The sequence below is a fragment of the Anolis carolinensis genome, chromosome 2, assembly GCF_035594765.1.
Source record: "Anolis carolinensis isolate JA03-04 chromosome 2, rAnoCar3.1.pri, whole genome shotgun sequence".
NCBI lineage: Eukaryota > Metazoa > Chordata > Lepidosauria > Squamata > Dactyloidae > Anolis > Anolis carolinensis.
Window position 1 is genome coordinate 258,630,239 of NC_085842.1, and position 13,073 is coordinate 258,643,311.

The 13,073-nt window shown below is 43.8% G+C and overlaps 1 protein-coding gene across 1 annotated transcript; it reads right to left on the reverse strand.

The window, feature by feature from the left end:
• Window positions 1–394: 394 nt before the first annotated feature.
• On the reverse strand, window positions 395–5,704 carry LOC134296646 (uncharacterized). The gene is made up of 2 exons (XM_062972120.1): window positions 3,939–5,704; window positions 395–710 (listed from the first exon to the last, which is right to left on the reverse strand). The coding sequence occupies exons 1-2, from the start codon at window positions 5,484–5,486 to the stop codon at window positions 669–671; spliced, it is 1,590 nt and encodes a 529-aa protein (XP_062828190.1). The 5' UTR covers window positions 5,487–5,704; the 3' UTR covers window positions 395–668.
• Window positions 5,705–13,073: the final 7,369 nt, after the last annotated feature.

Genomic DNA, 13,073 nt, shown 5'->3' on the forward strand with positions numbered 1-13,073 from the left:
CCCTTTTACTGAAAAGAAAAGAAAATGTCAGTTGTTCCTCTTAGCCCCAGGAATAACAAAATATAATTTAAGTATACTGTTTAACAATGTAACTGCTTTAATTTAAGCACAAAGTTAAACGGTTACTATTAATGCCGTTTATCCCATTGTTTGATTTTAACCTCCCCCCCCCCAATGGTAGCCATCTTGCATCAGAAGATGAGGTGTAAAGTTCTGCTCAGGTGACATTGTGCCCTATCTTCATGTAATGAACAGTAGACAGTGAGGGCAGCCAGGAAGCATTTGGCTATGTCCCTATAGCCATACATACTGCAGCAATGTCCTCCTCTAGAACCTCTTGAGAACCTCTGGGGGATATTTAACACTGTGTGCCTAGCAATAGAAATGTCAGCTCACCACAGCCGCTCCTGAATGAACACACGAGACTCTCTGTGGTATCACCAGGAACTTTTACTGTAGGAAACATGAACATCAGAAAAGCCAAGAATGGGAGGCTCCGGCCAACCCTCCTTTATATACCCTCCCCCTCATTTGAACAGTCTCTTCCCGCTCAGTAAAACCCCGCGCAAATTCCCCGCCAAGTCCATCAGCCGTTTCTCCTCCGAGTCCTGGGACGCAGGTGTCTTATCAATGTCAGTGACCCTGAAACTCAGAGCCACATCCAGGCTCTAGTAGCAGGGTTCTGACATGGCGTCCTCCTCCCCTTCGTCCTGGAAGGAAAAGATTAAACACAACTATTGTTCTCCGCTGTCCAGAGTTCCTTTATACTTTTTTAACAGGCTGCAATGGAATACCGGGTGTACCTTTCCTAGGTCCTTTGGTAGCCTCAGCTCATAGGTCACTTCGTTTATTCTTTTTGCTACCCTGAATGGCCCTATATAGCGTGGAGCCAATTTCTTGGATGGGAACCCCAATTTCAGGTTTTTTGTGCTCAGCCAAACCAGATCTCCTTCGCCCAATTTGTCCCCCTCTCGGCGCCTACGATCCGCAAAGAGCTTGTACTTCTTTTGTGTTTCCCGCAATGCCTCTACCACGGTTTGCCACCCTTGCTTGATTTTGGCCGGCCATTCCTCGTCGGTCTGGCCCTCCCCTTCCTTCCACTCGGGTAGCCTGGGGAAAGGTGCCACCTCCTGTCCGTATACTATTTCGAATGGGGCACGACCTGTGGCCGAATGTACGGCCCCGTTAAAAGCCATCTCAGCAAACGGAAGAAGGTCCGCCCAATCATCCTGTCTATAATTGGTGTACATCCTTAAGAATTGGCACAGTGTCTGTTGGGTACGTTCGACCCCCCCGTTGGTCGCGGGATGAAAGGCCGAGCTCAGGTTCCTTTCTGCTCCTAACAGCTGTAAGAATTTTCCCCAAAATTTTGCAGTAAATTGGACTCCCCGGTCACTAATTATCTTGTCGGGACACCCATGTAGGCGATATACATGCTTCACATACAAATCAGCAAGTTTTTCAGCTGAAGGGAGTTTTGGCAGAGCCACAAAGTGTGCCTGTTTTGAGAATAGGTCCAATATTGTCCAAATGTATCTGTGGCCTCTGCTGGGGGGTAGTTCGCCTACAAAATCCATGGCTACGCATTCCCATGGCCTCATGGGCTCCACCACCTTCTGCAATAGCCCCTGGGGCTTCCCCGGTGGTGTTTTTCCCTCTGCACATAATTCACACTGCGTGACGTATCCCCTGGCGTCTTTCCTCATTCCGGGCCACCAGCATTGTTTGGCCAACAGTTTAATAGTCCTGGTGGGGCCTAGATGACCCGCACCCTTGTTATCATGGTACTTCCTTAACATTTCTCGTCTTAAACATTCAGGAATATACAATTTCTTATTTACAAACACCAAATCCCCACACAATTCTCCCTTTTCTTTGTTTGTTTGTAACCATTTGTCCATTCCATACGCTCGCTTCAACTCTTCCTCCCATATTTCTCCTCCCCCCGTGGAAATGGCAGTACGTTTGTTTTCTTTGGCCGCTTGTGCTCGAGTTAGTACTGCCAGGCCCCATTGCTTATCAAGAAAAATACTCCCTTCAGATTCCTGAATTCCTCCCCCGTGCTGAGGCATCCGAGAGAGAGCGTCAGCGAGTATATTATGTTTCCCCTGGAAGAATCTGAGTCTGAAATCAAAACGGCTGAAATATTGGGCCCATCTAATTTGCTTCGCTGATAGTTTACGAGGGGATCTTAGATACTGTAAATTTCTATGGTCAGTCCACACCTCAAACGGTGTTCCACTTCCTTCCAGAAAGTGTCTCCAGCACTCTAGTGCTTTTAGAATCGCTAAGGCTTCTCTCTCCCAAATCGGCCAGTTTTTTTCTGTATCGCTAAACTTTTTTGACAGATAGCCACATGGCTTCAGGTTCCCCCCCTCGTCTTTCTGTAGCAGAACTGCCCCATATGCCCGGTCTGACGCATCGCAATGTAATACAAAGGCTTTAGACATATCAGGGTGCTGTAGGACAGGCTCCTCAGTAAAACGCTTTTTAAGGGCTTCGAAAGCTTCCTGGCATTCTATTGTCCAGGTCAGTTTGGCCCCTGGGGCCTTCACTTTGGCTGTTTCTCCCCTACCTTTAGTCTTTAACAAATCCGTTAATGGCAAAGTGAGGCGCGCAAAGTCCTTGATAAATGTTCTATAGAAGTTTGCGAACCCTAGGAAGGATTGCAGCTGCTTCCGTGTTTTGGGGGCTTCCCACCCCCTCACGTCTTCTACCTTCGCAGGGTCCATCGCCACTCCCTGGGAGGAAATCCTATACCCCAGAAAGTCTATCTGGTCTTTATTGAACTCGCACTTGGCAAGCTTCGCATACAGTTTTGCTTCTCTCAACTTTTGCAGGACTTCCCTGACTAGTTCTATGTGTTGCTCCTTAGTCCGAGATACTAACAATATGTCATCTAAAAAAACAAAGACTCCCTTGTACAACAATGGATGCAACACTTCGTTGATTAATTGCATGAACGCGGCGCCTCCGCCGCACAAACCGAAAGGGAGCACACGATAATTGAATAATCCGAATGCACAGGAGAAGGCCGTCTTCCACCTGTCCTCTGGTTTAATCTGCAATTTATGGTACGCTTCAATTAAGTCCAATTTAGTGAATATCTGTCCCTCCGATAACTGGGCGATCAAGTCCTTCACTAAAGGTAGGGGGTATTTATTTCCAGAACTGATTGCATTCAGGCCCCTGTAGTCAATGCAGAGCCTCAGCGTTTGGTCCTTTTTGCGCCTGAACAACACAGGCGCCCCTAGAGGGGAATTTGAAGGCTCTATGAAACCCCTCGCTAGGTTTTTATCAATGTATTTTCTCAGTTCCTCCTTTTCCCTAGCCGACATTGGGTATATTTTTGCCTTAGGAAGCTCTGCTCCTGGGACTAGCTCTATCTTCACTTCAACTCTCCGCTTCGGTGGGAAACTGTCTGCTTCCTTCTCATCAAATACGTCCACAAAATCCCGATACTCTGGGGGTAATTTATCTGCCAGTTCTGCTATCCTGATAGAGTCTTCCTCCCCCCTTTTCCCCGGCTCCCTTTCCACTTCCTGGCTCCCTCCTTCCAACTTCATCCTGAAGATCATGCTCTTATCCTCCCAGTTGATTTGCGGGTTGGCCTGCCCCAGCCATGGCATGCCTAGTATAACATTATAGCTGGCTATTTGTGATATCACAAATGACACCTTTCCTTCCCAACTCCCTATCTTACACTTTACATCTTCGGCACTGTACTTAGCTAATGATCCCGATGCTGTGGATCCGTCCAACTGCGAAAAAGCTATTGGGGATTCTAGGTTCGTTCTTTCGCATCCCAATCCCTCGGCTAATTCAGGGGAGATGATGTTCCTGGAACATCCACAATCCACAAATGCTTTGCAGGTTGCTTGTTTGCTGCCACTTTCCAGCTGAATGGGGACCACTATCATGGCTTTGTCCTGACTTACCAACCCCCCCGAGTGGTGCCTCATCGGTGGTTCTTCCTCGGCGCGTTTCCCTGCCACGGCTCTTGGTTTGGGCGGGCCTCCGCCTTCCCCTTTTCTCTGCCAGCACTCGGCAGCCCTGTGGCCCAAACGGCCGCACACGAAGCAGCCCCTCCTGCTGGTGCTCACGTTCCCTGTCGGCTCCGTTCTCCTCCCGGCTGGGGTTGATCCCTCCTTCCGGCTCCCCTCTTTCATCTGCGGCCGCTGCTGTAGCCCTCCTCGGTGCCTCCTCGCCTGGGCCAGCGATGTCTCGATGCGCCCCGCCAGCTGAATCCATCCGCGCAGTGTGTCAGGCTCATCACGATGCACCGCCCAGGAGAGGATCTCCCGCCTGAGCCCCTCTTTGAAGAGTTCTATCTTTGTCACTGCAGACCATTCCGGCACCTTTTCAGCGAGGCATTGGAACTCCTCCGCATACTCAGATACCGACCTCTGCCCCTGGGAGACGGTCTTCAACTCCTCCCTCGCCCGGATCTGCTCCAGTGGATCTCGGAAACGGGTCTCCAGGGCCCCCATAAAGCGTCGGAGTGACCCCAGACATGGGTCGCGCCGCGCGTGTAGTTGAACGTACCAGCTGGCCGCTCCCCTCTTCAACACTGCACCAATGGCCCGTACCCGGCTGGATTCCGTTCTAAAAGTGTGGGCATTGTCCTCCATATAGCCCCTCACCGTGGTCAGGAAAAAATCCAGTTCAGAGGACTCTCCCCCAAACTCGATCCTTAGTTCCTCTCGTCTCGGTAGGGGTCCCTGTGGTGGCAATCCCCAATTCTCCGCCCGTCGCAAGCCCCCTTGCGGGCCAGTGGGCCCCGCTGCTGCTTCCCTTTGTCCTGTGCCACGCCCGGCATTCGCCAGGGGCACCAGGGTCTCAGTTGGGAGCGTAGCCGGGATTCTCGGAGGCTTTTCCCCTTCGTCGTCACTCTCCTCCACCCGCGTCAGGCTCGTTTGGATCTTGGGCCGGGCACCGGGCTCCTTTCGCATTTCCCTTCCCTTCGGTGCTGGGAGGTCTGCAAAGCCCTGGCTGCTTCCCATGCTCACGTCCCACATTGAGCTAGCCCGGAGTTCCCTTCCTCGCTCCGGCTCCGCCAAAACCGCCAGGCGCTCCATCGCCCTCGACATCACTGCCAGGGTGGTCTCCATCGCCGACATCCTCTCCTCCAGAAACACCATCTTTTGCGGGCCTGGGGAAGGTGAACCTTCCTCTCCTCCGGTGCTATCTCCCCGCACCACTCCGCGCCTCTGGGTTACCCCATTTGGCTGGGCATAAGCGGTGGATGACGCCAGGGCCGCCAGCTGGTGGAACTCAGCGTCCGTCTCGGGAGTGGCCCTTTCCGACCTTCCTCCTCCGGCGCCCAAGAGCTCTTCATCCTCCACTTGCATGTTACACCTCACCGCTACAGCGGGATGGTGTCCGTTTTCTTGGCTTAGTGTCAGCTCACCACAGCCGCTCCTGAATGAACACACGAGACTCTCTGTGGTATCACCAGGAACTTTTACTGTAGGAAACATGAACATCAGAAAAGCCAAGAATGGGAGGCTCCGGCCAACCCTCCTTTATATACCCTCCCCCTCATTTGAACAGTCTCTTCCCGCTCAGTAAAACCCCGCGCAAATTCCCCGCCAAGTCCATCAGCCGTTTCTCCTCCGAGTCCTGGGACGCAGGTGTCTTATCAATGTCAGTGACCCTGAAACTCAGAGCCACATCCAGGCTCTAGTAGCAGGGTTCTGACAGAAAAATAGCCAGATTTTCCTCTATTGTGGTGGTTCTCAATCTGTGGGTCCCCAGATGTTTTTGGCCTACAACCCCCAGAAATCCCAGCCAGTTTACCAGCTGTTAGGATTTCTGGAAGTTGAAGGCCAAAAATATGTTGAGAACCACTGCTCTATTGCCTCTGCCATTCTCCACTAGCGACTACATGGTGGGTTTTGAATGAATGAAAGTAAACATGTAAGGCCACAACAACCAAAAAAGGATAAATTAGCACTGCACATATAATGCAAATATGCATGAAGGGTTGAAGAACATCCATGAGTTGCTATTATTCCAGTTCTACAGTAAATGAATACAGCTCCTGAATAAATCCCATTGCATACCATTTTCTCCGTTGTCTTGTCTCTGCGTTTTCCTCCCTTCCTCCCACATATATGCCCGAGGACAAAGCAGAGGTATATCACTGCTTGTGATGTATTTATTCATGACCAGTTCAACCATGCTTTTAACATGACTGTAGCATTGTGGCTATAAGTGGTGGAAGCAGTTTTTTAAAAGCAAAATATAGCTAAATAGTAAAAGCTTGTTTAGATCAGAAATTCTCATGACAGATAAATATTGTAGTAATATGACACTGTGGAATTTAATTTAGTACATCATTATTAGCTGGAGGCAAACTCTCATCCTTAGGTTTTTCATTTCAATTCCATTTTTTGTCTAATCTCATGCCAGAAAGTGAATTATAAGTGCCTTGGATTTTTATTTTTATGAAAGAAGGTATATCCACCAGATCCATCTCTCTTTTTATATTCCAAGATAGAGCTCATAAGGCAAAGCTTTGATGAAATTATGGTAAGATTTGACAGTTTTGGGTCCTACTCAATTGCAGTAACCATGACAGTTGAAAATTCCAGTAACTAAGTGTACCTGAAAATGAAAAGTACTGCCATCTGTTCTCTGTCGTCAGTAGGATGGCATATTTCCAAATTCTGATTTCATATTACCCAGTATCAACAGGATTACTCAAGATTTAATGAAGGACAGAATGTAGCCCTGGAATACATGTGTGGCATGTTGTCATTAAATCAACTTTTTGATTTGCTAACAACTATGAACTCAGATGGAATTGTTTCTAGTTATTAAAATGATTTTATCAGAGTTAAATTTATGTTTGCTGCAGGGTAATCTTACAAGAGGCTTGTAACTAATCAAGAGACACTGAAGATTTTATCCCTTTGCCTTTGTAATGGTACTACTCTAAATTTCTTTTAAAATATATTCGTTGCTCCCCACAATGCAGAACTATACCTTAAAGCATTAATGGAAAAAGAAACCACCACCAACCCTGAGTTTCATATAGAAAATATCATGACTTTCATCTGGTTAAATATGCATAAAAGTAATTGCATATCTAACAAGATAATCTCTCATCACCCTTGTTAAAATACATGTTTCAGTTCTATGGTTTTCCAGGGGATTCACTTCATTCAGGCAGATAAGACAAATAAGCAGGAACAATTTCATAGACTGCAAGAGGACCCTCTACTTTGTCATGGAATCTCGATTAAGAGAAGCCCAAATGTCTACATCCACCCAGTTGCATATTAGTCACTAGGAAATAATAACATGATTAAAGTTAAACTTGCATTAAGGAGATATTTAAAAACTCTTCCCCAAAAAAGGGATGCACAAAACAGCACACAGAAATGTTTTATACAAATGTCTTGTTTTGTGAATTTGTTCCTGTACAGTAGGGTATCCTTCAGGTTTTATTTCTATGAAAACATCCAGAGTTGGGGAGATGGGTGTCGAGTAATTGACAGGTCTGCTTTCTAATTCTAGACTACAGTTCACCAGGGGCTTTACATGTCCTTTGAGTACAGTTATGACTATTAAGATTAATGGTTACTGCTTCTTTTCTCTTTGCTGGGTATAGACAGACATCAGAAAGAGATAGAAACCAGTTTTAATGTATTCCAATTTCTTCTGCTAAGCCTCTCAGCCACTATTGATCATATTGTATTTTTTTGAGTGTCCATTCTAGGGTGGGACTTTGAGTAAGTTTTACAGTGACTCCAGAGCTTTCTTTCTCAGTGTATGGCAGCTCAAATCAAATCAATCAATGGGTATGGTTCCACTTCTAGCCTTTTGGATCCTGTGCAGAGGTTGATTTACATATACAGAAAGCATTTGCAGAAATGAATAGTCATCTCAGCATGCATTGCTAACATATCTATAAATCTGCATAGGTTAAACCACTTTAGAAAGGCTATAATGATCTTATAGCCAATTTCTCTAATGCAGGCATCCTCAAATTGCAGCCCTCCAGCTGTTTAAGCTTCCAATTTCTAGAACGTGCTTGTTCAATGGCCAGGAACTCTGGGAGTTGGAGGCCTAAACAGCTGGAGTGCCGTAGTTTGAGAATGCCTGCACTAATGTCTCATTTTTTTTTTACTTTTGTTAGCTTCCCTCTACTGCAAGTGTAGCATATCATTAGGACTCCAACCTTTCTCTTCTGCCATGATGGAGACAAAAATTACATTCACAAAAAAGAGCAAAGGTAGTTGTTGCACCCCTAGTCTGCATAGACACCTTGAAAACCACTCTGGAGCCCAGAATATAAGCAATCAAGCTGTTTATTGGAGAATATAAGTAAGCACAAGCAAATAAAGTTCAAAGTCAATAGAGTGGCTAAACCACAAAGCAAAATACTTATCTGTCCTTAAGCAAAAGTCCAAAAAAGTAACTCAAGGTTGTGATCTAAACTGGAACTGGAGTCCCACAAGAATTATCAGAAGTAGTCCACACAGAGTTCACTTCCCAATCAGGAAACAACAAGAAGCCACAAGAAGCAAGAGCCAAACTCAAAGTAATCCAGAGGACTGTAATCCATATGGCAAGGAAATAGGAAGGCTCAACTGGAATCAAGGTACAGCAAGGTAGAAGGCAATTGTAATCCACATGGCAAGGAAACAGGAAGGCTTAATTGGAATCAAGGTACAGCAAGGCTGAATCTTGGCTTGAAAATCACGGAGGTAAAGATCTTTCTCACTTGAATTGCAACGTTGACACCTCTGTGGTGCAGAGAAAGCAAGAAGTATTTAAGGAGTTTTCAAGGCTATTGTTCCAAGGGGGAGCTCCTTCTCATGGGAAAGCTGCTCATTAGTGCACCTCTGAACCAGACGTTGACTCCTTCGTAAACATTACCTCCGGCTCCGTCCCTGGGTAAACAACTTCCTTCTGTCAAATCCATCCTCCTCCTCCGGGCTAGCATGCCCATCTGGCCTTTGCTGAACTGGCCTTGACTGAGAACAGGAATGTGGCTCAAAGAGCCTGCTTGCAACCTCATTTCTGGTTCCAGAATCCTCTGCTGGAATCAATTCAGGCAAAGGTAGCTGAATTTCAGGCCTAAGATCCAAGTCTTGAAAAGGGCCAAAGTCTTGCTCCAGCTCAGGCTGAGCTACAACAGTAGCCACATCTCATCCCTTTGGATGGGAAAAACATCTATAGGCAATATTTTATGACATATGGAGTTGTCGTAGAATATTTCAACCTCTCAATAAGGCAGGAGGTGGAGAAGATGAAAAAGTCGGCTCTTTAGCTAGATATTGTATCCACCAGTACTGCATCTTCAACCCAGCTTTAAAACTGCTGATAAAGGCTCCTGCCTCCTTCTCTCTCAGGGCAATCTCAAGATAAAGAAAGTAAGAACTGAAATGAGAACAATGAGAAGAAATGCAAGATGGAATAGGATTCCCAGTTATCACCAGAAATCAAAACTACTGTCTTCTAGCTGATACATGTATTATTCTCCATACCTGACAATTGAATTTCATTGTGAACATAAAAAGGAAATTGTTTTGTGCACACAAGCACCAGCATAATGAGAGAACATTTTAATCTGCTCACATTCCTTAAAAAGCTATTTGGTGAGGGATATAATTAAAGATTTGTGGTATGATACATTAATTTTAAATGCTAACCTGTAACAGTCCATAAAACACATCATTGTCGACTGGGTACCATATCATTGAATCACAAGCACCAAGATGCATCACTGTGAGATTAAAACACTTTTAATTCAGTCTTGTTGACCTTCCAGTGGCAATTGGAGAATGTCTGAAAAATGAACCCTTCAGTGATAAGGCTGACTGTCAACAAAATTTAATTGTCCCTGGTGCTGGAGTGATTAGTTTCAGGGCCTTACCTTGTCAATGCTTGTGTTGGTTTTGGTGGTATCAATAAACAGCATACTCTATCAACTCTGACAGTTGTGCCTGAGAGCTATGATTTAAGATAAACCTATTCGCTGAGGATGAACATCTCTGCTTCTGAAAATGTGTTTTTCTTTTTGATTTCTAAGAAGAAAGAGTTCCATCCCAGCACCTCTTCCCTACACTTCCTATCTCTTCATAAACAGTAGTTAATCCATGCATTTAAGGTAGAAAAAAGAGAAAGGAAACATGATATCAAGGTTCACTATGGGAGAAAATGGGACATTGGATTTGGGTTAAGAACAAGTTGAGAGGAGTCTTTCAGCAGTTATGTGAGACAGGAGAAAATAATATCACACATACTTGCATACTTGATTTAGCTACTTGAACATCGTTAGGCATCACAGATGCCTCACAGACTGACAGACTGTGTACCCTTATGCACAGCATTACAAAACCCTCAAGCACAGATTAGTCATTACATTTTCCAGTGAGAGATGTAAGTAAAAAAAAAAACCGTGGAATGATTCTGCTGCTTTTAGAAGAAGCTTCTGGCTGAAAGACCCAGGGAGAAGTTGAAATTGTTGCATCAAGTATGGGCATTCCATCGTTTTTGCTATGCCCTGAGCAATATGGATCCTGTTCTCAAATAGTTCATCTAAGGTAAGATGCCAGATTTGCTCTGCAAGACACAGATTTCAAGGTTCCTATATGCACCTGTATTAGGATTATCTCACATCATATTACACATGACTATGACTCCTATTATAATCTGGCTGTTTCACATCTATGAAAGGAAAATGTATGTACCTTTCTACTAAATCTGGCCTACAATGTCCAGCTGTTTCATTCCATAGCATTCTGATCCCCTCATTCAATATGACCTCATATGTCTGAAAGGTTTCATGAAACAGGGTGAAACACCACAATCTTTGGCAGAGAAAACTACATCTCCTGTTACTCTATAGAACTGAGCTATGGCAATTAATGTGGTGTCAAACTGCAGTCATTCTAGAGTGTAGATGCCCCCCTGTTGATAATCTTGAGCCAGACTACCCTTCCCATCCAGAAGTTCTCATGGTACCAGGAGTACATGTGACCCCCTAGGGCTCATTGTTCCAGACTCACCTTTTTCTAACCAAATAACTATCCCCAATAAATTGCTTCTCCTGGACATTTTTAGGAGTTGCAATTTGCTTCTTAAATTGGTTGTTGTTCCCCTCCATCACACTGTTTATTTAACATTTCGCTCACATCCATTCTTGTTTATTTGTTTCCCTTTGTCATTTTGGGTCAATTGCTCTCTGCCCTCCCTTTATTGTCCATCTATCCCTATAAGACAGTGGTTCTCAACCTGTGGATCCCTAGATGTTTTGGCCTATAACTCCCAGAAATCCCACCCAGTTTACCAGCTTTTAGGATTTCTGGGAGTTGAAGGCCAAAACATCTGGGTACCCACAAGTTGAGAACCACTGATATAAGATGTGGTTTTACAACATTTAGAAAGAAAGGTATCTGGCTTTATTTTTGTCTTCCTTCCTCCACCCCCCAAGTTTGATGACCAAACCACCAAATTAGCCCAAATTTTTTCAGAACAGTCTGATCCAAGATCAACTCACTCTGATCTTGCCCCAGTCTCTCTCTGCCCAGTTTAGTTCAACTTTGTTCAGGATTCAAATAAATTGTTGCACATCCCTGACTTCATGTTTTTCATACTTTGTCTATAAATATTCACCAGTAAACCTAATTTAAATTATTTTTTAGTGTTGTGAGGTCCAAGGACATCATTAAAATGTATTGAATGCCTCTGGTATCCAGTAAATTATCCATGCTCTTATTTGGCATTTGTATTAAATATAATAAGCACAATGATTAATCTAATCACTGAGTTGATATAAAGCGGTAAACAACCTAAAACTGAAATGTGTGGATTTGTCTTTTCCTGAGAGAACTGGAAAGGGGGTCTGGCAGATTTAGTATATATTCTGCTCATTTTGCCATCTGGCACAACAATAAAAGAGTTTTTCATTCACTTCTGCTTTCTTTTTTTTCACATGTAATGACTGAGATGTTCATACAGATTTCACCAAACAGGCTAACAAAACTGCAAATAAAATCCAAAACCTCCCAAAATAGAATGCTCTCAATAAACATTCACTGTCAAAACCTACTGTCACATCAATGATATCCTCAATTATATGCTACTGGGCAATAATGTTGAGCTTTTTCTTTAAATTCATATTTCAAATGAAGCTATTTGTCTATGCAGATCCAGTGTTCAGCTCTATCTATAAATGGAAGTGAACTCAATCTGAAAAATTGTCCTCCTGATAATACTATGGAATCCCAAATCTCCTCACAAATGCACAACTGATGTTAACTATCCAAAATTCTCTCTCTCCATTTCATGTTTAATTAGATAACATTTTCTCTGGAGCAGTTTTGTGGATGTTGCTTCTGTTTCTGATTTAGCAGCACTTATTGTTCATCTATGCTTATGAGAATCTTTTTGAATTCCCATTGTTATCTGGAAATGTACAATGAACTCTCACAAAGGAAAATGTGCATTGTCGCATTCTGCTAAATAGTTTCCCCTAAGCTGATGCCCTTCAAATATTTGTGATTATATAAATGGTGTGCCCCATGTCAATAAATCACTGTCTCCAGGTTTTTTTTTCTAAACTTTAAAAGAGCTATTAAAAGTTTTGCATCAATTCTGGAATGTTTAATGGGAAAAATAGGTATTTTCACCCAATTTTCCAAAGCATATGATTTTTCCTGCCCCTATGTGTTTTATTCTAGTATAACAAAAACCAATGGTGGAAAAGATTACCATATTAGACACAGGTTTCTATAAAAGTTGACCAAATGTCCAAAAATAATTTCATTTATACATCAACATTCATTCAAATGTTGATGTGCAAAACATTGTTAGATCTTCTATCAATTGCATCACAATCTTTTAGCAGCCAAAAGGGCATGAAAAGTCACTTCTGAAGGCTATTTGTGAATTTCCAAGAAACAGGTTAATAATTCAAAAGAATATACAAGTTTCTGAATATCAAATAACTTTCCAAAACTAAATTTGCTCTTTTGATTATTTTCTCTTAAAATGCAGCTACCATGGGACTTCAGAAAGGCATGGACATATCATATGTTGTCTGGGTGGCCAATTGT

What these genes read in the sequence shown, in the direction of transcription:
- LOC134296646 (XM_062972120.1), bottom strand. Translation starts at nt 5,486, where the DNA reads ATGTTCATGTTTCCTACAGTAAAAGTTCCTGGTGATACCACAGAGAGT. An exon ending in GGCACCACTCGGGGGGGTTG is followed by an intron (nt 711 to 3,938) that starts GTAAGTCAGGAC and finishes TTTTCCTTCCAG; the next exon opens with GACGAAGGGGAGGAGGACGC.